We start from the raw sequence: 27,689 nt of genomic DNA, 5'->3' as shown, positions 1-27,689 counted from the left end.
GTTGGGTGGAGCATTTCTAGTTTTTTTATCCACTCGCTTTTGACTACAGCATGTTACCCAGTAGTTCTGACTGGCTTATATTTGAATGCGAATCCTTGCTTTTACTGGCTCATCTCTAGGACAGCTTTCATATTACTGTTTTTATTACAGCATGTCGAAGTCTTGTCAAGGAACATTATTAGGGACTCAGCTGCATGTAATCTGTTATGCACAGTTGGATGCAAGCCTGTTCATGGAATAATCTGTCTTTGTTTCTTGTATTTTTTTTCCAAATCTGTTCTTTCTTGCAACTCTTTTCTCCAAGTTTTTGTTAAGATTTAAAAAAGCAACTGCAGGATGGGACCTCAATTTGATACCAATAGTTTAATGGTAATTGTTGATATTTCAACAAGTGTACTGTAAAGACAGTTTTGGAATGTTTTTCTTGCTGAGAATTAAGTCCTTGGAAAATCATTTAACATTCAAAACCATCTCTGTGTTAACAAAAAAAAAAAAAGACAAAACCTAAACAGTTATGTGCTAATATAGAAAGTAGAATTTCATCCCCACACAGAAATGCTGAGTTGCTGTAATTGTTCTAATTTTCAGCAGAAAACAACCCCTCTGTTTTATGTAGATGGTTAATAGTGTGGTTTCACTGGTACTATTTAGCTAAATAATGCATGTTTTCAGTACTGCCATAGTTGCAGTATTTCAATGTCCCTTAGTTTACAATAGCCAAGAAGCGAGAGGAATCCTACAAGTAAAAAATACCAACTAAGTCTGGCAAAGTCAAGTCTTTCATTGACAGAAGCTGCTTGCTTTTACTTCTGAGGAATAGCATGGTATAGCTAAGTTGTCTGGGCTGGAATTGAAGGCATTGGTTTTCCACTAAGAAGATGGGAAAGTCTGTTCTTCGTAATTTGTGCGCAAGTCAAAGGTAATATTCCTGTTTTCTTTTTAGTAAATTATGTGCAGACTTTCTCTTCACAGAATTTCTAGGAAAATGGAAGACCAGGGAAAGCATCTTGCCTTCAGGCTGTGTGTACTTCATTCTTCTCATTGTAATTCTAAAATTAGAGAGGGTACACACACTTCATCGTACACTCGGGAAATTACATGTTTTACAGATTTTCTAAATGTGTGGTGTGATTTCTCCATTAAAGAATGAATATGAACTGCAAGCAGAGGCAAATGCTAGCATCTTTGATAGAGTTTTATATTCAGATCATCATGAGAAATGGTTTGAAGAAAGATGCAATTTTTTGAGTAAATTTTAATAAACAACACAAAATAAACAAGCCATGATACATAAGTTCCCTGGTAGCTAAGTAAAAGTTAGGCTTTTTTTAAACACTCAGCATTTTAAAATCTTATTGTTGATATACTTTTCAGAACGATTCACCAGAAAATGTATTCTTTCTCTGAAGCATGTCCTTTCCTGAATACAGAGCTAGTAAAACATGAGAGATGGCCAAGACTGACTTGAGGCTACAGTAAAACTCCCTGTCATGTTTTACTAATACTAATGGACAGGCATCTTCTCAGGTACTCCTCTGAGCTCTCCCATTGGTTGCATGGTATAGCAGTGTACACTGGTGTCACCCCTATTTATGCTGATGTTGATGGTTGTATTCACTAAAGGCTTGTGGAGGTGCTGTGAATACCTGGGCTGTACCCTGGCACTGTTTCAGCAGAGCTGTTTAACTATTAAGGTGTTAGCTGGGTGCAGAGGTCCCTGTCACTGTCATTTTTGCCTCCTCTTCAGACCAGCTTTTATAGCAGAAGCTCTGCATCGAGTACTAGAGGTACCTGAGAATCCCTGCTTGGTTAATGCAAGACCCAGTTCTGGCAGAAGCAAGCCAGGGACACGTTGCGCTTGCTCTGGAAAGCCATGATGCTGTTGTCAACCCCCCATAGCTTGCTCTGAGTGGGAATGCCAGCTTCTGTATGAAACATAGCCTGCAGTCATTAAAAGTGGACGTGTGTTTCTAGCACTTATGAGAGATGTGGGATTGAGAGAAATGGAGCAAGACATCTTGTTTCCTGGAGGCGTGATCCCGTTACCGTGCTTCAGCCCCACACTGAGGGTGTCATGGCTTAACCTCTGCCTGTAACCAAGTGCCACACAACCAATCACTCGCTCCCCCCCGACCCAGAGAGGTGGGGAGGAGAATCGGAAAGGTATGGAAAACTCAAGGGTTGAGATAAAAACAGTTTAATAATTAAAATAAAATATACCCAAAAGAACAGTAATAATAATAATAACAATAACAGTTACAATGAAAAGGAGGGAGAAGGGAAAGGGAAGGGAGAAGAGAAAACAAGTGATGCACAGTACAACTGCTCACCACCTGCTGACTGACACCCAGCCAGCCCCCCAGCAGCAATCGGCAGCACCAGCCAACCCCCCCCAGTTTATATACCAAGCATGACATCCCATGGTATGGAATACCTCTTTGGGTGGTTCAAGTCACCTGTCCTGGCTGTGTCCCCTCCCAATTTCTTGTGCCCCTCCAGCCCTCTGACTGGCAGGGCCTGAGAAACTGAAAAATTCTTGACTTAGTGTAAACATCACCCAACAACAACCAAACCCATCAGTGTGTTATCAGCATTGTTCTCACACCAAATCCAAAACCCAGCACTGCACCAGCTACTAAGAAAATTAACTCTATCCCAGCTGAAACCAGGACAGTATCAACCCCTTATTCCATTCCATATGACGTCCTGCTGAGTATGTAAGATGGGGTGAGAAGAAGGAAGGAAGGGGGGGGCATTTAGAGTGGTGGTGTTTGTCTTCCCAAGTAATGATTATGCGTGACGGAGCCCGGCTTCCCTGGGGATGGCCAAACACCTGCCTGCCCAAGGGAAGTGGTGAATGGATTCCTTGTTTTGCTTTGCTGGCTTGTGCAGCCTTTGCTTTACCTATTTAACTGTACCTGAACCCACAAGTTGTCTCACTTTTACTCTTCTGATCCTCTACCCCATCCCACTGTGGGGGGAGTGAGTGAGCGGCTGTGTGGGGCTTAGTCGCCAGCCATGGTTAAACCATGACAGAGAGCTACAGGGGTGGCTTTGGGCTCTCATGAACCACTGGAAGTTTCTGGGTAAAATCTGAGCCTGGACCAGAAAACAAGCAGCTCCAAAAAGGCTGTTTTCCAGAGCTGTAACACGCCTATATAGCTGTGTTTGAGCACAGCCTGTATATTTACACATGACTTGCACAGCTCTGAAAAGAGCTTTAGAGACAAACCCATAAGGAAGCACTGTTGTCCGTGGGGTTGCCCACTCATGCTGAATTCCTTGGCAAATGTTGTTGGAACCAGAGCATGGTAAATTGCTTCTCCAGCTATTTTTTAATTTGGTTTGGTTTTTTGTATTAAATTTTGGTAGACAAAATGTGAACTGAGGAGAATCTGGCTTGCTACAGGAACCAAAGGACTGATGACTCAGCTAGAAAATGCCTTCTATCAAAGATAATGATACAAGAATTATGTGAGTGTAGAGGCATATCTGGCTAAGTTCTGCCTCCCCAAAGAACAGAAATCAAAATTCACCCATCCAGGAAAGTGGCTGCAGTGACATTATTCCTAGGGCAATCCAGACTCATAAAACAGATGTTTGGGCCTGGTTCAGTGACCACTGAGCTCAATGGAGTCTTCACCTCAGTGGGTATTAGAGCAAGCTCTCCTAAGCAAATTTGGTGGTGGATAGTTTGGCTGCATAACAACAGCTGTTTCTTTCTGTGTAGTGGTGGCCTAACATTCCTCATTCGAGGAATGAGTGACAGTGCAGTGATAGAAATGAGCTGGCAACCTTCATTTTGACTTTGCTGTAGGAAGACGCTTTATAAAAAGGAATGATTGGGTCTGAAGGTGTGGAAAAGTTCAGTGCCAGACCCATTACAGCCTCAAAGGAAGGTAGAGCCAAATTCAAACAAGTGGTAGTTGAACAGCTTTCCATGGGCTTATATCCAGGATGGATTTTGCCCTGATCTTCATTCTTGTTACATCTTCTCACTGTTGCTAGTGGAAAAAAAAATATTTCAATTGAAAATATTTACTTTCTCCATGCTTTTGCTCTGGAGAGCTTTCCGCCATTGTAGGAATGAATGCTGGAGTGAATAGTGAGTAAATCATTGTTTCTTGTAGTATAATGGAGCACTGATGTTTTTAAAAGCAGGATTTGAGCTGGTCCAGCTGGTGTATTTTTATTTTGGAAGTTCTGTTTTATATAGAAGCATTCCTAACATATATGTGTATTGGATCACATATGTATTTGGTCACTTTTGGCCACTACAGCAGGCACATTACAGCAAATTTACTGTAAATGTAAATTTGCTAGTAGCTCAAAGAGAGGTGAGGCAGGGCTACATTCATCCTAGCTGCAGGAGGATTCTGATGCTTTAGCAATTCAGTAATGCAGGACTTGGCTTGTGATTTCAGTTCAAGGACATTTAAAAACTATGGCGTTTTCCCTCCATCAAAACTCTGCCATTTTTAAAAGCACATTGAAATTGTTATATGGGAGCAACCATCTGAAAACTGCTTGGTGACATGATGAAGGCTTGAAAGTTCATTTCCACTCCTTTTCCCTCTCCACGCTTGAAATTTAGGGTATAGCCAGAAACAAATCCACATACGTGCACTGAGCACACTGTTGTGTTCATTCAGGGGTACAAAGATACACAAAAAAAGACCCCCAATAAGCTGCAGAGAGTTTTGCAATTACTACCTGAATCCTGACAGGCGGATGCAGTTTGGTGTGCTGAGAGAGAGATACAGGTGAGCTAGATTTTAAGCAGCTACAAATGCTGCTCAGCATTGCATGTGAAACACCAAATCTGAAAGCAGCTCACAGAGTGTTAAGTGAAGGGGGAAAACATTTACATGTTAGGGCCCTGCAGTTCCTCTCAGCCTTGTCGCAAACCTGCAGGCACACAATGGTCATCGGATAGTTCATCTAACAGTCTGTAAGTCATCAGAACTGCTACTGCTAAAATTTGCTTTCATTTGTCAGCCTGAAGAAACAGCTTTCAAACCAGCGCAGTTTCCATCTTGTCTCTCAGGTCTTTGCTGCAGACCACAGTGAGAAGTGTCTGCATTAACAACATGAGTTATGTTTCACTGAGGCTTTGAGAGAAAGTTTCAGGGGTGCACTTGCTAAATACTGAATTGAACAAGCAGGATTTCTCTGTCTTCCATGTTTACGCTATTCAGTGCTTTCAAAATCCTAAAATCTTTTCAGGGTTCAGCTGTATACTGCTCAGTTGTAAGCAGTGTGGAGGGTTATCCAATACACAACTTAGTGCTATACAGCTTCTGGGAAGAGCATGGCAGAACATGTCCTTCATGGGTTATACAAGAAAGACATAAGGTAGAAAAAAGGAAGTGTAGTGCTGCCAAGTGCTATGACTTTTTAACTTTTCTGGAACTGGAGGTGCTCAGCAACTTTGTAGATATGTTTATGAGCTGCAGAAAGCTTACTTTCCTTTCTGACATGTTCCTTGGAAGGCATATCCTTCCTCAGCAAGAAGAGAGTCCCATGCATTTTGGTACCATTCTCTGATGATCCTACAGCTGCAAATGAGGACAATCAAATCAGGACTATATTCCTGAGGACTGAACTCAGGGATGGGAAGCACCTGCACAGGGGGTGGATGGGTGGAAGGTTCATGATATAGAATTCACATGTCTGAGCAGTTACCAAGAGAGTCACAGTGGGCTGCAGGATATGGAGTGAAGAACAGCTAAGTCTCAGCAAGGTTAAATTGAGCCATTGGCATCTGAGTGAGAAGAGAGGTTGTTAGGTGATGAGATCCTGCTCAGATCACTCAGATTTGCTGCACCATCTGTTCTGTTCGCTTTTCACCTGCTGCTCCTCTTGGTGCTCTTTTGGTCCCTCTATGACCCTTCAGCCGTGCTTGTGCAAGAACAAGGCTCACATAGCTCCTGCTCAGTGGGTGCCGAGGGAAACATACAAAAATAGGAGCAGTAATGCTTGTAGCATTACACTTGGATTAAGGATTGAGTCCCCAAACTGTTCCTTAGTCTGTTCTGCTGTCAGTGGATGGATCATTTCATTTTGTGAATGCGGCAGGCTCTTGGGAGTCTTATAAACCTGTGGTAGTCTTCCATGTGAAAAGGCAAGGAAACCTTCAAACACTGTGCCACCCAAATCCTTTTTTTTTTCTCAGCCCACTGAAGGAGTTTCACCAGCAAACAGATTTTGCCACTTTCTGAGATCCTGCTGCGATGACAGCTGCAGTTGAAGGCATGCCACACTTGGCAAGGAGAGCGTCTTCCCTGAAGACTATCAGCTGAGGGGGAGCTGCAGTCTTGTGGAGCAAGTGTGATAGACAACCATGAGATTTTTCTGAATGGAGAACACTACTACTTGCCCAGAAAGATACGTGGTTACTTTTTCTTCCTACTTCACCCTGCGACCCCATCTCAGGAACATATTCTTGGTGCTGCTCATTGGTGATATGAATGATAATTACAGTTAATTGTGGGTGAAGCCCTGGCCTGCTTATTCAACAGCAAAGCTCCTACTGACTACAGAAACCCTGAGATACAAGCACAGAAAAGAGAAGGTACTTGCTACACATAAATGATTCCTAGAATCATAGAATGGTTTGGGTTGGAAGGGACCTTAAAGATCATCTAGTTCCAGCCCCTGCTGCCACAACCAGGGACACCTTCCGTTAGACCAGGTTGCTCAAAGCCCCATCCAACCTGGCCTTGAACAGTTCCGGGGATGGGGCATCCACAGCTGCTCTGGACAGCCTGTTCCGGTGCTGCACCACCCTCACAGTAAAGAATTTCTTCCTAGTATCTAATCTAAATCTTCCTTCTTGCAGTTTAAAGGCATTATCCCTTGCCCTATCACTACAAGACCTTGTAAAAAATCGCTTTCCGGCTTTCCTGTAGGCCCTCTTTAGGTACTAGAAGGCTGCTATAAGGTCTTGCTGGTCCCTTCTCCAGGCTGAACATTCCCAACTCTCTCAGCCTGTCTTCACAGAAGAGGTGCTCCAGCCCTCTGACTATCTCTGTGGCCCTCCTCTGAACTTGCTCCAACAGGTCCACGTCCTTCAAATGTTAGGGGCCCCAGAGATGGATGTAGTACTGCTGGTGGGGTCTCACAAGAGCAGAGTAGAGGAGGAGAATCACCTTCCCTCAACCTGCTAGTCATGCTTCTTTTGGTGCAGCCCAGGTTTGAATCCATACAAAATTTGGGATGAGCCTAGAATTGTGAAGGTGGAAAATGAGCATGAAGGTTTTGGTTTCTTCCTACTGTATATCCCTGTTTATTTCTACCTCTGTTCTTACAGAGCTAAAACCATGAGGAAATAGTATAAGCTCACATAATTTGGAAATAGATAATGATTTTGTTAAGGTGGGAAGTTGTTTTTCCCATGAAGACATCAACGGAAGTCTGTACAAAAGTTGTAAGGAAACAGTGACAATTGATATAGCTCAATTGGAGGAATTAATCTCTAGTTTAAGGATACATGACGTTGCTAAACTAGCTCACAGGCTTGCAGAACTTGCCAGAATTTGTGAGCTTTTCCTCTGTAATTTAAACCCTTCTGTTTTGTTCAGTTAAAAACTCATTTTCTTAACTAAAGGGAACCTTTTGCAGTTTGTATCAGAGATGGAGGTCTGCCTCTTCCCCCGGGTAAAGTGGGAGACCTAGTTGATTCATACCTTGCCTATAAGATGTCATTATTTTCTACATGCTTGCTTGCTTTCCCTCTCTGCTTCTTCTTGTTTCATAGTCTTTCTTTGAAGCAGCAAGTAAATTCAATAATATTTGAGTTGACATAGGGGTTTTGTACTCATGAAGTCTGAAGTTAGAGAAAGTGCACTAACTTATGCCCAGCTCTTCCAGTTTGCTGGCCTTTTTTGAATAAGTAGTGTCCATCCTGGTCCTTTAACAAATTGATGATATTCTTAGCAAAATCAGTGAAGAAATCAAAACACTGGGGCAAAAAGGCTGAGCTTTTAACTCTGCTGTTAGTAGCAATCCCCTCATAGGAGATAGTAGGGAAGTTAGTTAGCAGTGGCATGATTTTGGGTGCCTTGTTGTGTGGCTAGGGCCTCTATCATTTGGAGATCGCTATCTGGGGCAGGCAGCAGCTCCTGCTGAGTCTGCTTCAGCCTCTTGCCTTGGGAAGGAGAAATACTGCGTGCAGTCCTGGACTGACAGCTGGCATGGCCTCTGGGACTGCAGCAGGATCTTGTGGGGACCTCAGTACTGCTCTGCATTCTCTGATGAATGGGCATTTGGATTCTGCTGTTGTTGACTTCAGTTCTTTAGCAATGTTGAGCATTTGGCTTAAGAAATGCTAATAATAAAAGAAGCCCTAAATATTGTCCATTGGCTAAAATCTTGAATGAGCGAGATACTTATGCCATGGTGGCCAAACCTTTAATTCACAGTGCTCATAACCTGTTAGCTGGCAATTCTGTTTCCTTACTTCTAAGTATGAAAACAAAGATCCTTCAAAATGAAGTGATGGTGATGTAGTAACAGCCCACTAAGTCTGGCCAGGGCAGAGAAGCTGGAAACAAAGAGGACTTAAAACATTCTGAACTTCTTTTGATAGTATGAGAAGCAAAGCCCAACACACAAAGGTCTGGGACATCTGAATTTAGAAGCTGATAAAACATCGCTTATCCATAAAAACACTTAAAAGACAGGTTTCAGCTGTTTTAAGATTGATTTCAATTCTATGCTATGTAAAATGAGTAAATGCAGGACCTTTTACACTTGTGTTTTAATATTTTAGGGTTCAGATTTTAGAGCTTTTATACAGCTGTGAAACTAGAAAGGTTACTTTTTATTATTAACAAAAATAATTTTTGCATTGTAGTCTTACTTGAGAATCATGGGCTTTTTAGATGATTCTCAGTAGTATCAGCCTTGGGATTGTGTCCCAATGGTTGGTTAATATAGCCACGGCTATCCCTTGAACAGGAATCAGTGTGGAAGTTCCTGAAATGCTAATCAGTAGTGGCAATAGAGTTTCAAAGATACATTTGTGTGATGCAAGTTAGTCTGTGATGACTTGCCTGTTACCCTGCGAAGCAAATCCATTGCTAACTGCCTGTGAGTCTGTGAGAGGACAGGGTCCCAACTAGGGTTCTTGCTTTCTTTACAACAAAGTGCACCCATCACCCTCCCTGAGCTGTAGGTCCATGAAACCTACGTTTCAGTGTGCAGATGCTGCTGGAGGACACCCACTCCCCACCCCACTCCCCACTGCACACCTCTGCTTCATCTCATTTTTTTGCATTCAGCTTCTTCACTGCATCCTATTTCTGCTGCCTTCTATCCAGGAAAGCTACATTAGATTTCCCCATTTATCCTGAAGAACCTGCCATGAGGTCCCAACCAAAAACTGCTCTGCAACACTCTCATGCACAAGGAGGCAAAGGAGAAGAGGCAGTTAGGGTAACCAGGTCTTTGCTCCCTACAGTGTTTGTTCATTCTCTTCATGGGATAAAGGAAAGGGTTCATGGTGGCTACAGCTACCAACTGCTATTGCTCCTGGGACTTGCCTGGTGTCAGTGCTTCTTCTTTGGGTCATAACAAAGGGCCAGTTCTACTGCTGCATGTAAAATCTGGAAGAATTTTGTCTGCATCAAACTAGCTAAGCAAAGTCCCATCCTAGCACGTGAAAGAGGGATGCTCTTTAGAGGTTGCTGTTTTTCATTACCTTTGGTCACCAAGCAGGTCTCCTCTGGCAAAAATCTGGTTCTGAATACAGAAAATACTCTCTTTTCCACATCAATTTATGCTCCAGTTAATGCATTAACAGATCTCAAGGTATGGTTTTGCAGCAATAATGCTTTCTGGTGTAGCATGTATTCTGTACACATTAGTCACTACAGCAACATGTTGTAAATGAGGTCGTAAAAGCTAAACAAGCCATAAAATAGGATTCTTAATTTAGGGTCTGTATAGCTGGTGCAGTGAATTTCCAGCACCCACACATGCTTAACTCTGAATTAGATATTGCTAGGCTCTGAACTGCAAAAAAGTGCTGTGGAAGATTATGGCTTCACCATCTGTAATACGGTTAAAAAAGAAACCAGTGTTATTCACATTGAAGATGCAGTGTGTTTTTGCCAGCTACTGTATGATTTCAAAGTATACACGTTAGCATGTTATTAAGCATGAGTCATCTTATTGAATCTTGCCAGTCTGAATTAAGGGCTTATATAACCTTTAAAATGGGATTTAGCAAAGAGCAGACTGTCAACCAGCAGCGTGCTGTCTGAGCAGACAAAGTTCCTCTTCAAGAAACCAGGTAGATAATGATGGATTTTCTGTGCTTTCTACAGTGTGAGTCCCTCCCTGACAAAGTGCCGTTGTCAACTTCTGCTGCAGTTGGTGAACCAAAGACACATTGCTTCTGAATAACTTTCTTTGGATTTTCAGCCCTGAACAAAATGTCTAGACTATGGCAGCTGACCTGCTCTCATTCTCCCATGCGGAAAATGGTTCTGCAGTCAAACTGAGCCTTCTGACTTCCCAAGATATGTCCCTTGTCATGCAGCAACTGAGAAGCGCCATGCTTTCCCATCGGTTTGCACTGATGTAGGTTCTGACTATAGCCCTGACTATAGCTCTCCCTCCTTTCCGCTGTTCACTTTTCAGATTGTCCTCTTTGCTTTGTGTGAGTATGGTGGTACTCCTCCCATCTTTTGGTGTTTTTTTCTGTGGCAGGGTGCATTGTAAGTCCATATCTTCAAATGTGGCAGGGTGCATTCTAAGTCCATGTCTTTGAATTTCAGCAGAAATGTGGATGCCCTGGGGATTTTGACCCCTGTCAAGATAGACAGTGTATCTTTAAACGGTTTAAAACAAATAACCAAGTATAACAGACAGCTTTTACATGTTTTAAAGCTGTATATTTGAAAAGGGGAGCCTTTTCCAGTGGCAAAAAGGTTTACAAAGTGGAGACCTACTGCATTTATTATATCACACAGAGGCACTGGTCATGTAACAGCCTCTGTGTTGCAGGTGATGCTGTGAGATCTGTACCATTGCTGGGGTTTCATGTGGGCAATAATAGAAACTGGGATTTGAGTTACTGCTGTAGCAATTGTTCTCTGTCCATGCACCTTGGCTTGATCTACTGCAAAACCAAACTTGAATCTTATACCATTGTAACTCTGTTTCCTAATAATATCCTTCTTCCTGTTCATCCATTATCCAGGACTTACTTCCGTGTCATGCTTAACTTCAAAGATGCTGGAAAAATATCTAGAAGTTTGCAAAATATCTAGGAATTCCTAAGCTGGATCCGTTCTTGACCTTGCCCTTGTGTCGTAGCACCGGGATGGGGAAGAAAGACCCATAGTGAATCTCATGGAGGGAGTTGTAGGCAGTACTTGTTTGTCCATTCTGTTTCCAGTTTTGGTTTGGACAGGCCACCCTTTGCCTGGTGAACAAAACTGAGTGGGCAGGCATATGAAGGCTGCAAAACAATTGATACACAGCCTCCTTACCTCCCTTAGCGAACACGGTTACCTGCAGCTAGCTGACAGGTGACTTTGAAGAGCAAGTAAGTGGACAGGTAGTAATTTGTGTTGATTTTAGGGTAAGCATTCTGCAGGGGCTGTTAGCCACTGTATAGGTGTCTTTTCAAGCTATGGCACAGTTCACTTTGCATATAAAAATGCGTGTGTAGAAGAGGACAGGGAAAAAAAATGAGGTATAACATTGGCATGAAAGATGCATTTTATTTGGGAAAAATGTAAAGGGCTTTTCTGCCTGTGTGAAAATATAAATGAGATGAGAATAATATCCAAGTCTTGCAGGTCATGTTGACAGGAGGGAGAAGGTATGGGAGAGCCTCCAAACAGACCTGCAGAAATGAGCAGAGGTTCCCAGTTACTTTTAGATTAAAAAGTCGCCAGAGGTGACTTCTCTGTCATCAAGTGTATACAAAGAGAGACGCCGAGACTTTGCAATCATCTGACAGTGCTCCAGTTTCTTTGGTATTCCTTGACTACTTTAATGAAAAATGTTCCACTTAGATGATTAATAATTTAAAATGTGTATTTACCAAACTGAAATTGTATTAAGATGTTATCTCTTCTTTGAAAAAGTGACCTCTAGCAGGTAACAGCTGGTGAGATAGGAAACATGAATACCATTAGGGGAATATAAACTTACATTTAATCTCTGTTAATTTAGCTGAGCAGCAACCTCAAAACATTTTCAGCCCAGTCTGTACCCAGCAGCCATGACATTCTGAGTCATTTGAGCTCTTTTATTACTGATCTTCTCCAGGAATTCAACCTTCATTTTTGACAGTAAGACTACTGTGTAAAGAGAGATTGACCCTGGGTAACAGCTATGTGTTGGGGTCCATCTGTGACATGCTGACTTTCTCACAGGCCTCTCAACTGTGAGTTACCTGGACCTGTTGAAGTCAGCTAGAGCTTCATGGTTGACTTTGACCTATTTCAGCCATGGTCCTTAAGGATCTTTACAGTAGAGGATAATAATTTCCCACCTCAGAAACAGACTAATGAGGGATCCAGTATCCCAGTAGTGGAATCTGTGTGAAAATGGGTGTGTGCTGTCTTTCTCATTGTGGTCATGGCTATAGGACATCTGTATAGACATCTGACTAACTATCTCTCACTTGCTTGTGGTTAAAAAAAAAAAAAAAAAGAAGATTGTTATTGTGGTAGTTAAGTAATAAAATGCCTCGGTAACAGGAAAATGGTCATTGACTGCAGCTTAAATCTGGATGTGTTATATATATATATATAGAACGATATAATCAAAATAAAGTTAAAAAATAATTATTAACACCAGTATTCCTGTGAAAACCCTCCTAGAGTAACAGATGATTTAAAGCCAACATGAGGCACCAACAGGCATATATAAACTAGGCATTCCCACTGCAACCTTAATTTTCTGTCAAGGTCCTGAGCACACCCAGGAGCCTTAATAACACAGCCCAGCCTGCCCTGGGTCTGTTGGTCCAGTGTCCAGTGCCTAGAGTGGGGGCTGCCTCAGCTGCCTGGCCCCCAGCCCCTGCAATGCCCTGGTGTTTGTTAAGCAGTGACCAAGCCCCGTGCCATTAATTCCAGACATACCTCGTAGCCATGCCTGTATACCATCAGAAGCTCACTACCCAGATCGTTGAATTTTCGTAACAAGATTCCTTGGTAAACAACTCAGGGAGAAGAAAGCTACAGTCCAAGAAGTTTCTTGTAACCTGTTGCAGTATTTTTAGCTGAGTTATGTTACAATTCTTTGCTCTTCTTCATTTACTGGAAGAATTGTTAATCTCTAAATTTATTTTATTTTTTCCTTCTTTTCCCGTCTGTTCACATACATGAATGAAGCACCTCCTGCATCATATTTCATTGTCTGTTTTTATGGTGATAAAATAAATGTGGATCAGAGAAACAACTGCAACATCTCCTACAAATTCCTGGCACTGAAGTCCTGAGAAGTTGAGGGCTTGCAGTCTTGTGTGGGATGAGACCTTGACTGGGAAGTAGCTGTAAAATGTGGGCAGGAAGAACTTCCTGGCAGGGAAAGATGAACATGTGATAGGGTTTGTATTTTTATGTTTGACTTGAAATATTGTAGGATTCATGGCTTTGGCCCCAGAGGTCCATGCCTTGTGCTGAAAATTTCTAAACTGCTCTGATGAAAACAGCAACTCAAGTGTTTGTCTTGAACAGAATCATGATTTAGATCTGGGAAAACAGACAGTAAGAGAAAAAAGAAAAAGGTTAACTCTCAGAGTTTAAGGAAGGTTACAAGTTATATGTTTTAGGTCCCTTCAGCTTCTCCTAAGCTTTTGGACAACTGATGACTGTCAGTATAGCTCAGTGAAGGGTGAACTTGTTTGGTTTTTCTTTATATTGAAAATGAAGTTTCTGACCTTCATTTCAATGCCTCTCAAATTCAGCTGCAAAGGAGACATTTGATGCATTTGAGAAATGTGCCTAAATGATGTAAAATATCATGAAGTTTCATCAGGTGCAGAGGAAGTGTCTGAGTTGGTGCTTGATTGCCACCCTGGTGTTCAAGATGAATTGTATATGTTAAGATTTTATTTAGTTTTAATTTCCTAGGTATGAAGACACAGTCACTATCTTTTGGGCTGCATCTGCATTTTGTCAGAGTTGTAAGTTTCAAATCATATTGCCACTGATACTGAACTGGCTTATTTTAAAAGCCATTTTATCTTAGTTTAGTTCTGTATTGCAGGGGTATTCCTTCCCTTGGGTTTAAAAACAGATTTTTTGCAGGCAGAATGAGAAATGAGACCACTTAAAAGCATGCACTCTTTTGAGAAGTGTGTTTTGGAGCACATGAGATGAGAGTGAAATGGGTTTAGCTGAACTTATAAATGTTTCACTTGTCCATGCAAACTTGGTATTGCTTTGAGAATGTTGAAGAGTGGTGTTTTGTTCTCTGTTTGCAGGTAAACAGCAAGCATGAGCTTGGCAACACACAACTGTGACTGCCAGGACCCTGTGATCTGAACCACGTCTACAGCTGTCTTCCCAGTGGTGAGGTGCTGTTGATCCAGTACCATGGAGGATTGCCTTCACACCTCCTCTGAAAACCTCTCCAAGCTGGTGAGCTGGGCCCACAGCCACGGGACCATCTGCAGCCTCATCCCCAACCTCAAGCACCTGCTCTCCGAGGGGGCCCATGGCAACTTGACAGCCATGTGGGGCTGCAGTGCTGGCCATGCCTACCACTGGCCCCTGGCCGCCACTTGCCGGGCCGGCTCCCAGGAGCGTGTCTGCTTCCAGGACAGCCGCAGCTTCAACTCGGACAGCCCCAGCATGCTGGGAGTGCCCTCGGAGGCACAGGCCAGCCCCCTGGAGCGTTACCCAGGCCGGCCAGGGAAGGCCAAGTTGGATTGCACCCGCACTCGTGACTCCTGTGACTTCTCCTATTGCAGTGAGCCGTCGGAGCTAGGCGAGCCCGTGGAGGAGTACGAGGATGAGGCCACCCTCTTTGACATGGTGTGCGAGTCCTCAGTCACCGATGAGGACAGTGACTTTGAGCCACACCCCCACCGGGCCCCCTCTGGCCCCCGCAAGCGGCCAGCTGCTGGCCTGCCCGCCGCTGCCCAGGCACAGCCTGCTGATGAGGGTGGTGGCGAGGTGCTGCTCAAGAAGATCAAGCAGGAGCTCCCTGAGGACTACTACATAGTGGCTAACGCTGAGCTGACAGGTGGTGCTGATGGGCCGGCCCTGGCCCTGACACAGATGTCCAAGCCCAAGCCGCAGGCCCAGGCTGGGCCCTCCTGCCTGGGCCCTGCCAGGGCCCTGCCCCAGCCTGCCATGGGCCCCGACCCCGACCCGCAGCGCCTCTCCACCTCCCCCCTGGGCATGTCCCGGCTGGCCACACAGAGGCCGACCCGGGGCCCCCTGGCCTCCCCAGCACGGGGGGCAGGCGGTGGCCCTGTGGCGGCCCTTCAGGTGCCAGCCACCAGCTCCAACACCACCGCAGCTGCCGGGAAACCCATCAGCATCCCCCTCTCAGCCCTGCAGCTGCCTGGTCAGGAGGAGCCACCAGCCTCCGAGGAGACCCTCCTGCCCACCCCGCAGCCAGCCCCAGGGGGCGAGGCAGCCAGCTCGCCCTCGGTGAGCGCGGAGCCTGAGGTCAGCTCCAGCCAGCAGCAGCCCCATGCCGCCCCCACCGCCCCCCCTGAGGCAGCGGCGCAGTCAGTGCCAGGTAGGACGCGGGGCAGGAGTGCAGGGGTGGAGGCATTTTTGGGGGTGGCCCCCCAGGCATGGCTTGGTGACAGGGTGGCCAGAGAGGAGGTGCTGCTTTGCACAAGGGTGCCCCAGTCCCACTGGTTCGTAAGTCAGTAGATAGAGAAACAGCCCCCAGTTCAAAAGGATTTGGGAGACCTCAACTGAACAAAGGCCAGGAGCCTGACAAAGTGTACTGCTGCTATAGGGAAAGCACGCTTTTAGGTTTATAGGTCCATTTTGGGTGCAGTTGTGTCATGGGATATGGGGTGCAGCCACCTTGCTGTATGCACAGGGTGGGGAGGACATGAAACCCAGCCATGCACTGTTTTGATGAACCACAAAGAAGTGGTCTCAGCCACTGGAGCCCAGAGTTGCAGGCTGGGTGTTGCCTTCACGCTGTCAGAAGAGTGGTTTGACATGGAGAGGCAAAGAAGGGCACAAGGAGAGTACCTGGAAAGAGGTTTGCACTTCTGTAAATCTTTATTACAGTTTCCGTTAGAGCAGCTTGCAGAGATAAGGACAGCCACAACTTTAACCATGAAATTGATAATACTTAAACTTTAATCCAAGTCCAAAAAATTCCTATTTTTCTCTGTTCTCAGTGGAAATTCTCAAAACCCATGTCCTTCATATTTTTTTTATCTCTTGCTGCTGCCAAAGCACTGAGAATCGTCACAAACAGGTCAACATTATTGGATAAAGAGCATGTTAAAACGGCATACTTCTGCTGAATGGTTATCCCACGTGCAAAATAACTCGGTGTTGGCTGTAGATCTTCTGGAGGGGGAGGAAATCTCTTTATTGAGCAGGCTGTCCAGCTCCCTCTAGACCTGAGCGCAAGACAGGGCTGACTTTGCTTTTCCAGCTGGTGAATGGTGCTATCCCAGGAGCAGGCGAGGGCAGGAGCGAGTTCTCCATCTGCTCCCCTTGCCAGTTCAGCCTAGGAGTATCTGATCAAACAGAGCAGAGCCAAAATGTAGGGGCGGGAGGCAGGGGGGCGGGGGAGAAACCTGCCTATATTGCGGTCCTTGTGGCAATGTACTAAAGACATTGACTTTAACAGCCTGGATGATACTTCAACCTGGACACCCTGAAACCTGATTGAACACTAGTAAATCTATTAATTGGCAAGAGCCTGCAGATCTTGTTGCCAAATAAAACAATGGGCAAAGTTAAATACCTGGTTTTGCTAAGCAAAACCAAACTAAGCATTAGAAATCAGAAAGGATGATAATTGTCTTAGTTACAGCAAAAAAACCCTCTTCTTTGGAACTAATTTCTGCGTGGCTATATCTTTGGGATGCTACTTTGCAGTAGTCCTGTCATTTAACATCCCTCATGGAAATTCTCTTACAGATTCCATCTAGTTTAGAACATATTCTGCTCAGCTAATTATGAGAGATACAAGATGCCTGATGTCAATCTGAATTGCATGGTAAACCTATTTGTTTTGCATTTCTCAGGTTACAGCATATCACTGCTGTATATATGAGAGCTGGTTTCTACCAGTCTGCCACTGAAACTTGCTCAGTCTCAAATTTGCAAGCTGGGACAATGGAATACAAACCTTAGCAGAATTTGTCCTGATAGGTGTGTGTTACCTGGGAGAAGTGATTTACTTTTGACACAATCATTAAAAAAATCCAAGCCCTTTCAAACCGCTTTTGTCAGGTCCTCAGAAGCAGAACAAGGTTAGCAGTCGTTACTAGTAGGGTTAAACCTTACAAGAATGGATGCAGCAACACATTTTCATATTTATATAGTCTCCAGAGTAGGGTTGGTCTATGTCTAGTGTCTCACTGTGAGGACAAAGTGGGATTGCATCTGAGTTTACGCTGACTGTGTAAATCAACCCTCAAAACCTCCTAGCACATCTTGCATAGACATTAATGTTATCTCAGTGTGCTGTCCAAATTCCAGTTCACAGTTATGTTCTCAATACTTAAATTTGTTGTGTTCTCAAAAAGTGTTATGTAGTTCCTTTTCTCAGCCCAGTATAGTGTTATTGTAATATGCTGTTACTGTACTCAGAGGGAGGTGCATATTAACTAGGGTAAATGATTGACATATGACTAAAACTCAATACATCAGTCTCTGATTTCCATAGAGCTTGCTCCTTTGGGAAAGAAGTGCTGGTGTTAATAAATGCTTAAGTTTCAGGGAAGTGGGCAATGTTGGCAAGTGAATTTATAACAGATGTGTAGTTCTGCACAGTACAGTCTTGCAGATAAAATGTGGAGGTCTGATTAAAGATCAGAGTGATTGCTCTACTCTGCTCATATACAGTGATTTCATTAGGTTGTCTCTTAACAAAGAGTGATGTACTGGAAGTGGTGCATGATATATACAATTTGAGATATATTGAACTACAAGGGTATGTTTGTCTATCCTACGTAGAAATGTTTCTGTTCTAAACAGACAGAAACAAAGGTACAGTTGAAAGTAAGCAGGGAATTTGAATTCTGCCTTGTCTGCTACCAAGTGTTACTTAATTTTAAAATAATATGTGAAGCCTTGCTTCTGGTCCCATTAGAACTGGTTGTATGTTTGTGAGGTCTTTGCAGGACTCAGGCCTTAAATGATGTTATGATTAAAGGGTGTGATCTAACCAGCAAGAAATATCACTTCGAGTTTTAGCTTAAGTGACATATCCTTGCGTTTGTATCAGACACAGCTGATAGTTTCCACGTGTGGTTATCTTGTAGGTCATGGATTTTTGAGTGACGTTTTTCATGAAATCAAAAATCTTGATGATATATATTAGCTTAGGCCAGTTTAATCCACACTATACTTCTGAACTAGTTCCTCTTTCAAACTCCGCCCCCCCATCCCTTTCCTTAGTTAAACCATGACAACTGAATGTGAAAGCAGGGACTTCACAAAGGTATTTTTGTGTCCTAAAAGTGGAATGGCATCCCAATGAAGATTCAATGAGGCTAGACGCTGGTATCTGCTGGGTTCAGGTCTTCATCTAAGCATTGTGGAATATACTTAATTATTTTTTTTAAACTTCAGCCCAGAGAGAATAAGTGGACATTCATCTGTGAATTTTCAGATTGTCCTATACCACTTTATCAGCAAAGCCTTCAAGAATATATATAGGTATATATAGTCCTTTTTTTTCTGGTGGAAATAAATGAGAGGATCTACATCTGACAGGAGACAGATTTTCGCAGTGGTGTAGAGCAGGGAATTTCTGCAGTTTCTACTTCCCAAACAGCCTCTTTTGTCTTCTGCTAATACTTGATCTGTTTTTTATGTCCAAGAACCAGCAAGGGCAAGGTTGGTCACATCAGTGAAGATGGAAGGTAAGAATCATGATGCTTTAGGCTGCAGTACATGTAACATTTGGATGTCTGAAACCATGAATGGAAAAGATTTGGTGTTACTGCAGAAGCATACAGAGGAAGACTATGGCTCAAAGGAGGATAGAGCTTATTGTGCAGGAAGGCAAGTTTTGATTCTCTGAGAGGTAAGGCTTACTTCAGAAGCTGAATTACCAAAATATTTATGAAGAATACTCACTTTCCACCTGAAGACTTGAGGGTGAATATGTGCTTTGGATTAACAAGATAGTGCAGCAAGATATCACTGGTCCAACATTAGTCCAACACTATAGATACACGAGCAAAGAGTTCCATAAGGATGCACCAAAAGATGTTAAACCCATATGTACAAAATGTGCAGAAAGCAAAGAGTAGGTGCTTCTGTCAGAGGTGTGGCAAATCATATTCTGTGGTTGCTATCACAATGCCTTCATGCATATCCCATCACTGAATTTGCCAGGCTGCTGGATGATATTTTACATGTACAGGCATTTGCAGAGTTTAGAAGGGAATTAAGTTGTCCAGAAGCACCACTGCTTTCTTAGTCGACATGCCACACACTGTCCTTCTGCGGTGTTTATTGAATAGAATCAGGTGTTGAATGCGTGCTGTGATGAACAAATACCCTGGTCTGTGCTGAGAGCAGTACTTAGCCTTGCTGACTCTATTGTCTCTGCTCCGAGCAACTCCCTGCACTTTTCTGCTCTGTAGCTGGTATTCCAGGATCCCAGATCAGTGCCTGGTGATCAGCTTAGCCTGGTGACTAAGGTCTTGTTCTGCTCCTGTGCTCTCATCTTGGGAAGGTGTGAGCAAGGATTGCAGCCTTTCATGATTCATGGGTTGACTCTCACTCGGCTCTCCGTGTGGACATCCCTGTCGGTTCCAGGCGTTCATATAATGTCTCTATCCAGACATGACCATTATACAATGCAGTGCTTCTGGGGGTTGTCTGATGTTGATGTAGAGCTTTTATGTGGATGATGATAAAGTATTTTTCTGCAATGAAAAGAACTAGGATGCACCCCGCTGCCCCTAAAATTGTGTGGGTATAAATTAAATGGGAATGAGGTCCTCTGTGATCATAAGACTCATGGATTAGGAGCTGTTATATGAGTTTGTGGGATAAGACAGAGCAGCTGATACATAAAAATATTTATTGATAGATATAATTTTTACATATGAGTTTCAAAATGTTACAAGACTTAGGGAAGAAAGAAGTCCCCCCCAACTCATGAATTGCCAATTTTGACTAGGTTTAGCTTAAACTCCAAAATCAGTGTTTACACTGCAAGGCAAAAAAGATGTCAGCCAGCACATTCCAATGAAGTGCAAACAAGAAAAAATAATACCTCTTTTTAGAGGTATGTAAAGCATCAGCCATATGTACAGAAGAGCGAGATTAATCCCTGCTGTAATTCTTCCAAGTCCAGTGGAACTGTGCCAAGAAGGAATGTAACACAAGGCAAACAATCATATCAGAAAGAAGTTAAAAAACTTTATTTGAGCTTTTCTAGGAACACTCAAATAATTACTGATTGGTCTCTGTATTTGTGATTTACATACGAAGATTGATGACTTTTGGCTAAAGTCACTGCTGAAGCCTGTCTCCAGGGACATATGCCACTGAATGTGATCAAGCAAACAATTAAACGTATGTAGGGGTGAGACAGTTTCTTCCTCTTTCTGTTGGACTAAGGAGTTCACGGTCCACTGGTGACTCCTTAGGTCCCATAATTGATATCTATTCTTGCTGTAGTAGCTGAACTAAACATAGTAAGTGCTGAGACAGATATTTAGAAAAAACATAGTTTGGTGATTATTTTTTTCATTTGCAAGGGCCTGGCTTATTTAGAAGAATAAGATGAGATCATTATAGTTTTAATCATCCCAGAAAGGAAGCTAGTGAGTTGATTAATCACCTCCTGCACTGCCACTGCCTTCTGATCTTGCATCATGGATTTGCCAGCCCACTCCCACCTTTAATTATCTGTGTCCAAATACTGTTAAATTATACATTAATATTATAGAGGCTTTATTCTATAAGTTTTGCTAATGAGGTTGATATTACTTTTCTCTATAATATTGTAAGGTAGTTCTCTTTAAAAGCAGGACAGTATCATAAAAATGACAAATTCAGCCTTTGCAAAGTAGTCATCTATTTCCTTTTACCATATGGGTACACAGCATGACAATCAAATAAAAAAAAATAATTAGAGCACAGTACTAATAATTCTAGTATCAGAGTATATTTTGTGAAGTTGTTCCTACAAGCAGCATTTATCAAGTTAGTAATTGTTGCAGGAGAGCACTGAAATGAAGACTCATCGAGTATAGCAACATCTTTAGATTTTCACTGTACTTAAGAAGTATATTTATCACTATTTCAGGATTCCATATGTATTTACTTTAGTGGAAATTCTTTCCAGACACAGAAGGCTCATGCCAGCCTCTTTGCAACCTTGAAGACCAATGGTGGACTTGTCACGTAGAGGGCAGTCGTCTTCTTGTCCTAAGTATTAAGTATTTATCAAAGCAGCTACGCAAATAAGAGATTAAGCTGATATTTTTCTTGCTGTCAGGGCTTGTTGCCCCACTCCCACAGACCTTTTCTGAGTGGAACTACTTGTAGCACACAGAGTCATCATGCAGCAGCGTTACTGTATATATACACACACACATTTTGGAGGAAGTAATTCATGATTATTCATTCGGAAAGTAGATCGGTGTGGGAGACATTTGGGGATGGGCTTTGAGTTGTCCTGCAATAAGAGCTGCATAGGCCTATTGATCCTCTGCAACAGGTGAGGAATGGTAGTTTCCGTGCAGTCTGAGGGAATTGCTTGCCTATAGCTAGGAGAGAACTGAATCCATACCCTCAGAAGTATCTGTTGCAGGCAGGCCCCAGCAGTTTTTAAGGATTAAATCTGTAAAGCATGCCAAGTTCAGCTGCCAGACAATCAGGGATGTTCTCTGGGGTTTTGAAGAGAGGAATTGCATCACTGAGAATTGTGGACATTTAATTTGACATATTCTTAGTTTAAAATACCATAGCACAAACAGTATTAACTAAGATGGAGTGTCATATGAGAAGAGAAACTGCCCATGTTGTGTTCTGGAACATCACTGCTCATTTCAGACTCAGAAATGTAACCTCTTCCCCATTATCCCAACGCAAAAGGCAGAAAAGCAAAAAATAAGAAACACAAGTGAGAATTAATAAATCTTTTTTGCAAGACCAGCATGATCTAGGTGCTATGCTCTCCCTTTCACTAAAGGTGTTTTAGACAACAGTTCTGTGCGAAATGCTGCCTTTTGTGATACTGGTATATAAAGGAAGAAAATAAGGCCTCTGCTTGTTCCAGGTGTCCTGAAAACATATGGAAACAACAAAGGAAACCGGACAAATCTGTACTGAACATCACTTTATTTTTAGGAAATAAAAGATTATTTAACATGGTGGTTTTGATCAGAGATCTTTTTTCTTTATGTGATCTTTGCAATTGCTCTGTTTAGTTTTGGAGCTATTTTCATCTTATAATTTGTCTGCCTTAAAGTAAGAAAAGAGAGGCGAGGCAGGATCAGATTGGGATCTGCAGAGGAGGTGCAGCACAGCAGCCAAAAGAGACACTGGAAGGCCCTCAGACATGCACTTTTTCCTTTGGCACTTTGGATGGGGTGCTGGGATGGAAAGGGAAAAGGTTTTGGCGTTTTAGGTTAGGATACTTTTTGAGAGTGTTTCTCCACTTTGGATGAGGCTGGTACTTCAGCAAATATATCTATAGAACTATTTCACATATTTATTCAAGGTCTAAGCTTTTAAGAGCAGCAGTAAACCTGGAGAAGAACTGTTTTCAACTGTCTCAATGATGACAACATGCCATTTTTGCACCAGCTGTTCTGTGAAGGCAGCACACAGTGATTTCTCATTTCTCCCATTTTCCTCATACTTAATTTTTTTCTCTTTTAGTGAGTCTTGCTCTGTCATCTTTTTTTGTGTGCTTGCAGTGAACCTAGAACCTGCTTGAGCATGAAACAGATCAGTACAATTTTCCAAGTTTATTTTCTGTCTATTTAAACAAGATAACAATTTTGAATACATAAATTATTGTTTGAATTTTTCCAGAAAAGAAAAGAGAAGCATGATGGTAGATATTTTACCATGGCTGACACAGCACAAAGCAGTGCTTGCTAAGACACCCAGATCCTGGAAGCACTGAAACGTGCTGAAATCCATCTTTCTTTGATAAAGTATACTTAAATGATGCATATGCCCATGCTGTTTTCAGGAAGTGTGAACCAGGCTATTAAATCAAAGCCTGAAGAGAGAGAAACTGAAATGCCTACTTTCCCTGACGAATCTTTCTTGCTTGGGCATTCCACTAACTGGTCGCACAAAAGTGGCTTTTGACATTGGCTGTTCTGAACATCTTGAATGTGCCTAGTGGCCTCTGTGGGACAGGTGGGCAGAGCTATATTTTCATTTCCCAGATGAGTTTGCATTTGTCTGGAGCCAAGCAGTGTTGCCCTGCAAAAATGGTTGGACAAAGGTTGTGTTAGAGGCAGCTGTACATACGTCCCGGCTGCCACCAAATCCTGGCCCTGGTGGGAGCTGGGAACAGGACATCCTGCATGCATGTAATGTAAAAAGTGGTGCTGAAGACCTTGCTGAGTCTGATGAAACCTTTATGTTATATGCTTAATTATACATTGACCATTAAGTGCATTGGCTGCATCTTACTTCTAACATATACCTGTCACTCCCATTACCTTTACTAACTTATTTAAACAGTGAATTCACACAAACAGAGAGAAATACTGTATGTTTTCCTGTTGGTTAAACTCAGGATGACTGGCAGTGACATGGTGGTCTGTTGTTGCTTTTCACTAACTAGGTCTTAATGATGATAACATTACTTGAAACCATACAACTAAGGATTAATAAAACTTAATTGCTTGCTTGCTGAGTTGTGTGGGGGTGAGGAGTGGTGGGTCAGAAAGCAAAAACCTGGCCTTCTGTTTTGTTCAGAGAAGGAAAAAATTTATTCTGAGCTATTCTGACCCAGGTCATATCACCTCAGTGCAAAAGCTGAATGTGCTGTATTACTGAATCATTTCAAGCAAGACATACCTGTGCCCAAAGATCAAGCCTGTGAAAAATAAGGTTGTTAATTTCTGATTTTTTAGTAGCTTGCTTCAATTTTCTGTTTACACTCACCTCTCTCTTAACTGGTTATCTGCCTCATCTCTGCTTTACTACTGTGGCTGATCAAGGATAGTGGTATGAATGAACCACAGAAGCATGGATGTTCTTGTATGGGAATAATTTGATTTAGTCCACCACTTGGAGCTGTCTTCTGATTGTGGTGAGCTCTGTCCTTCAGTCATGTGGATATACCAAGTTACGGGGATTTTTTTCTGTCATTGACTCTTGGGAAATGAAGCACTGCCATTTGTTTGGGACTTTCTCTCTTACTGACTGTACATCCAAGAAAACAAATTAACAGACAGGAAAACTATTCTTGGCATTACAGCGCAGCATTCACATCTGTATGCTGATAACTGCTTTGCTTTTTGCTCACAGGTTTACATTTATTTTTTTCTCTCTGTATAAAGAAGTGTCTTTGCCTCAGTTGCCCCTGATTTCAGATACCCCTCAGAAAACTTAGTTTGACAAATAACTTGTTCCATTTACCATTCATTTGTACTGTTGTTAAAGGCATCTGTTTATTGTGCTAGTGCATAATAAAATAGACATATATGCCTAACATACATCTATAATTATATCCATTAATCTATACCCCATGTCACCTGTTACATGAATTAGTTGGTGTTGGTTTTGGTATGAGCTCATTCAGTAGCAGGGGAACTGATTGTTCATATCCTATACAGAAGAACAAATTATTTTTATAGAAATAACAATACAGTCCAAACAGGAAAATTCTGACAATGTAATTACAGAAGAGAAATAATAACAATATTCTGAGCAGCTAAGAGATGTGTATGTGTGTGTATGAAAAAAATAGAAACTCCTTAGTTTATTTAAAGAGACTTTACTCAAGCTGAGCTGCAAAATGTGGCTAAATATCTATTCAATTAAACTGTGATAAAGTAAGTTTAAACATGTATTGAAGGACAGAATAAACTATTTGTGCCATGAACAACAGCCTGGTTCCTGACAAATGTGTGTTCCTTATCTCTTTGTTTCCTCTCTGTGCAGAATTTCCAGCTGCTCCTGTGCTTCTTAGGGCTCCTTGTGCTGACAAAAGCCTGGACGTGCCATAGCTAGTTTGGACAAAGTGTGTGTGCTTTGGTCAGCCAGGGCATGTAGGCAGCTGCCAGAGTATCTTAACACCTGAGGTCTGTAGCCTGTCTGCAAGTTGTCATGTGTTCGTGTCTCTGCCCTCTGCCCAGCTGTTGAGTCTCCCTCAAGTGTTGTAGGACCTTTAAGTCTTTTAACTTCCACCCCTTCTTAATATGGTGAGAGTTGTTTGCAAAGGTGAAAATGAAGTTCAAGGTGTTTTTTTTTTCTGAATTGGAGAGGACTCTCAGTACAGGCTTAAAACAGAAAAACATGCTAAAAAATCCACCTTAGGAGTTATTTCACTTCATGTGTTGCACTTCATGCTCTCTGGAGAATTGTGTAAAGATCTGGTCCTTAAATTCTGCTCTCTGACCTAGTGAAGACAAAGGAAGTATGTGCATTAAAAGTGTGCATTGAAACTAGTTAGGCAAGGTTGTAAACTCTTCACAGAGTTTGTGCCCTTCATAGCTTGCTTCACTCATACTGGAGAATACACGGTGTGCAAGGTAAAAGCAAATTGGCCTGTTTGGGCACAATCACCAACAGAGAATTTCAGAACTAAAACTTTAAGCTCAGTAACAAGGTGATTTGAGTACTTTGCTAAATTGAAGATGCGGGTAGGAGAAAAGGTACTGAAGTGCAGTTCTTCAGGGTGCATGTGCTGCAGTCTGTTACCAGAAGTCAACAGCATGAACTCCCAACACATTTCCTGTTACACCTGCAGCAGATACTTCAGCCAGAATAGGAAAGAGTACGTCTTGAATCACTAATAATGGCACTTTAATAAAATGGAAGGAAAAAAGTCTGCAGTCTCTAATAAGCAATATATCAACTAAGCACTGTCAGCCTCTGTAGAGAGCTCCACGGCATGATTTATTATGTTAATTACAGTCATGTGGGCCTCATGCTCTTAAGTCTGAAGCTGCTCACATTCTCAGCTTGATTTAAGAATATGCTTTGGCCAAGACTTAAAGTGCAGCTTATTATGATGAATGTAATAAAATATGTATTACATACTCCTTTTCTTTGTTTCACTGCTTGTTTCCTCGGTTAGACTGCCTCATTCTGAAACAGTGATATAAATTAGATTTCAGATGATGAGGATCCTCATCTGTTTTTAATCACCCTCTTCAGGGTTGTTCTTTTTTTCACATCCCTTTGTTCTGATTCTTCCTTCTCTTCCCCCTTCTATATCTTCCTCCCGTATTTCCTAAATTTGCTTCTCAGCTGCTGTCTGGAATGAATCAAAAGTGGGCAAACTTCATAGCCCTGGCTTATCCCTTTGAGACCTCTTGCATTGCTTTCTCAACTATGGTTATTAAAGTTAGCTCTTAAATGCAATGACATTAAAATGGTGGTAGGCCATAGCTGAGACCATGTTAAGCCTCTGGTGTTGTGGGGTGGCATGTAAAGAGAAGACTGAACTGTAAAGGGACACATGTTTGTGTCCTGTTTCTCATTCTTCTTCCACTGGGCTTGCAACTGCAGAGGCACAAAATTGCACTGCACCAGATTTTCCAAAATGCCATATAAATTTGTATCTGATTTTGTGCAAACCAGTCCACTAGTTAAATTTTGTCTGAGCAACTGGTACTTGTGAGAACTGTTTAAACATGTAAAGCTGGCTTTCTCTGTATGAGCACGTAAAGGTGCTTATGAAAAAAAAAACCCAAAACCTTATGGAAAATATAGCATCTTCTGTAAGAAATGGGGTTGTGCCATAAGAATTTATATTTTTCTTTTCATGTTTCATTTTTAAATACTAAGCTTAATTCAAAGGAGGTGTTTCTCAGATGTTTACAGTTTTTTCTCTCCTTATTTTGATTTTTTCTTACTGTTTTTTCTCTTAACTTTTGAATCAAGTCATCTTATACTATAAATGTTATTCAGGTGTGCTGCTCTTCCACCTTCTAAACATATGATGACTTAGTCCAGTTATTTTCTACATTTCTACATAAACATATACTTAAATACAGGGACCCCAACCCAGAACGCACTTAAAATATGCTTTGTTGAATTGGAAACTTATCTGGGAGAAAAACAAGTATTCTGCTGAGGACATGTATGCAACACTTTCTGGGCTAGTGCCAAGCCAGCCAAGTCCTCTTGGAAAATGAGTGCATTGCTTCTGCTGTGCATCATCCAGCTTGCAGTTCTCAGGGTAGGTTAGACACTCACCATCCTACTCCTTTGATTCCTTTTGCCACAGCTCATGAAACAAATAACATGCTTCAAAAGGGCAAGATTGCACTGTGTTGTTAAAAAGACCTGGGTAAAAAATCAATTCTATTTTCCAGAGTTAAATATTTAACATGAAGA

General features: G+C 42.2%; 2 protein-coding genes across 2 annotated transcripts in view; one reads left to right on the top strand and one right to left on the bottom strand.

Annotated features, from left to right (window-relative positions):
- INIP (INTS3 and NABP interacting protein) overlaps positions 1 to 27,689 on the bottom strand; it is a 230,722-nt gene that overhangs the window by 141,793 nt on the left and 61,240 nt on the right. The gene's annotated exons all lie outside the window — the stretch shown is intronic.
- KIAA1958 (KIAA1958 ortholog) overlaps positions 1 to 27,689 on the top strand; it is a 73,043-nt gene that overhangs the window by 22,657 nt on the left and 22,697 nt on the right. The window contains exon 2 of the mRNA XM_055790320.1: positions 14,453 to 15,720. Within this exon, the coding sequence (XP_055646295.1) occupies positions 14,565 to 15,720 (1,156 nt within the window). The 5' untranslated portion in view covers positions 14,453 to 14,564. The remainder of the gene's footprint in view (positions 1 to 14,452; positions 15,721 to 27,689) is intronic.

The sequence above is a fragment of the Falco peregrinus genome, chromosome Z (assembly GCF_023634155.1).
Source record: "Falco peregrinus isolate bFalPer1 chromosome Z, bFalPer1.pri, whole genome shotgun sequence".
NCBI classification, from domain to species: Eukaryota; Metazoa; Chordata; class Aves; order Falconiformes; family Falconidae; genus Falco; species Falco peregrinus.
The sequence above is the reverse complement of the archived record's forward strand: the minus strand, read 5'-3'. Positions and strand labels throughout refer to the sequence as shown.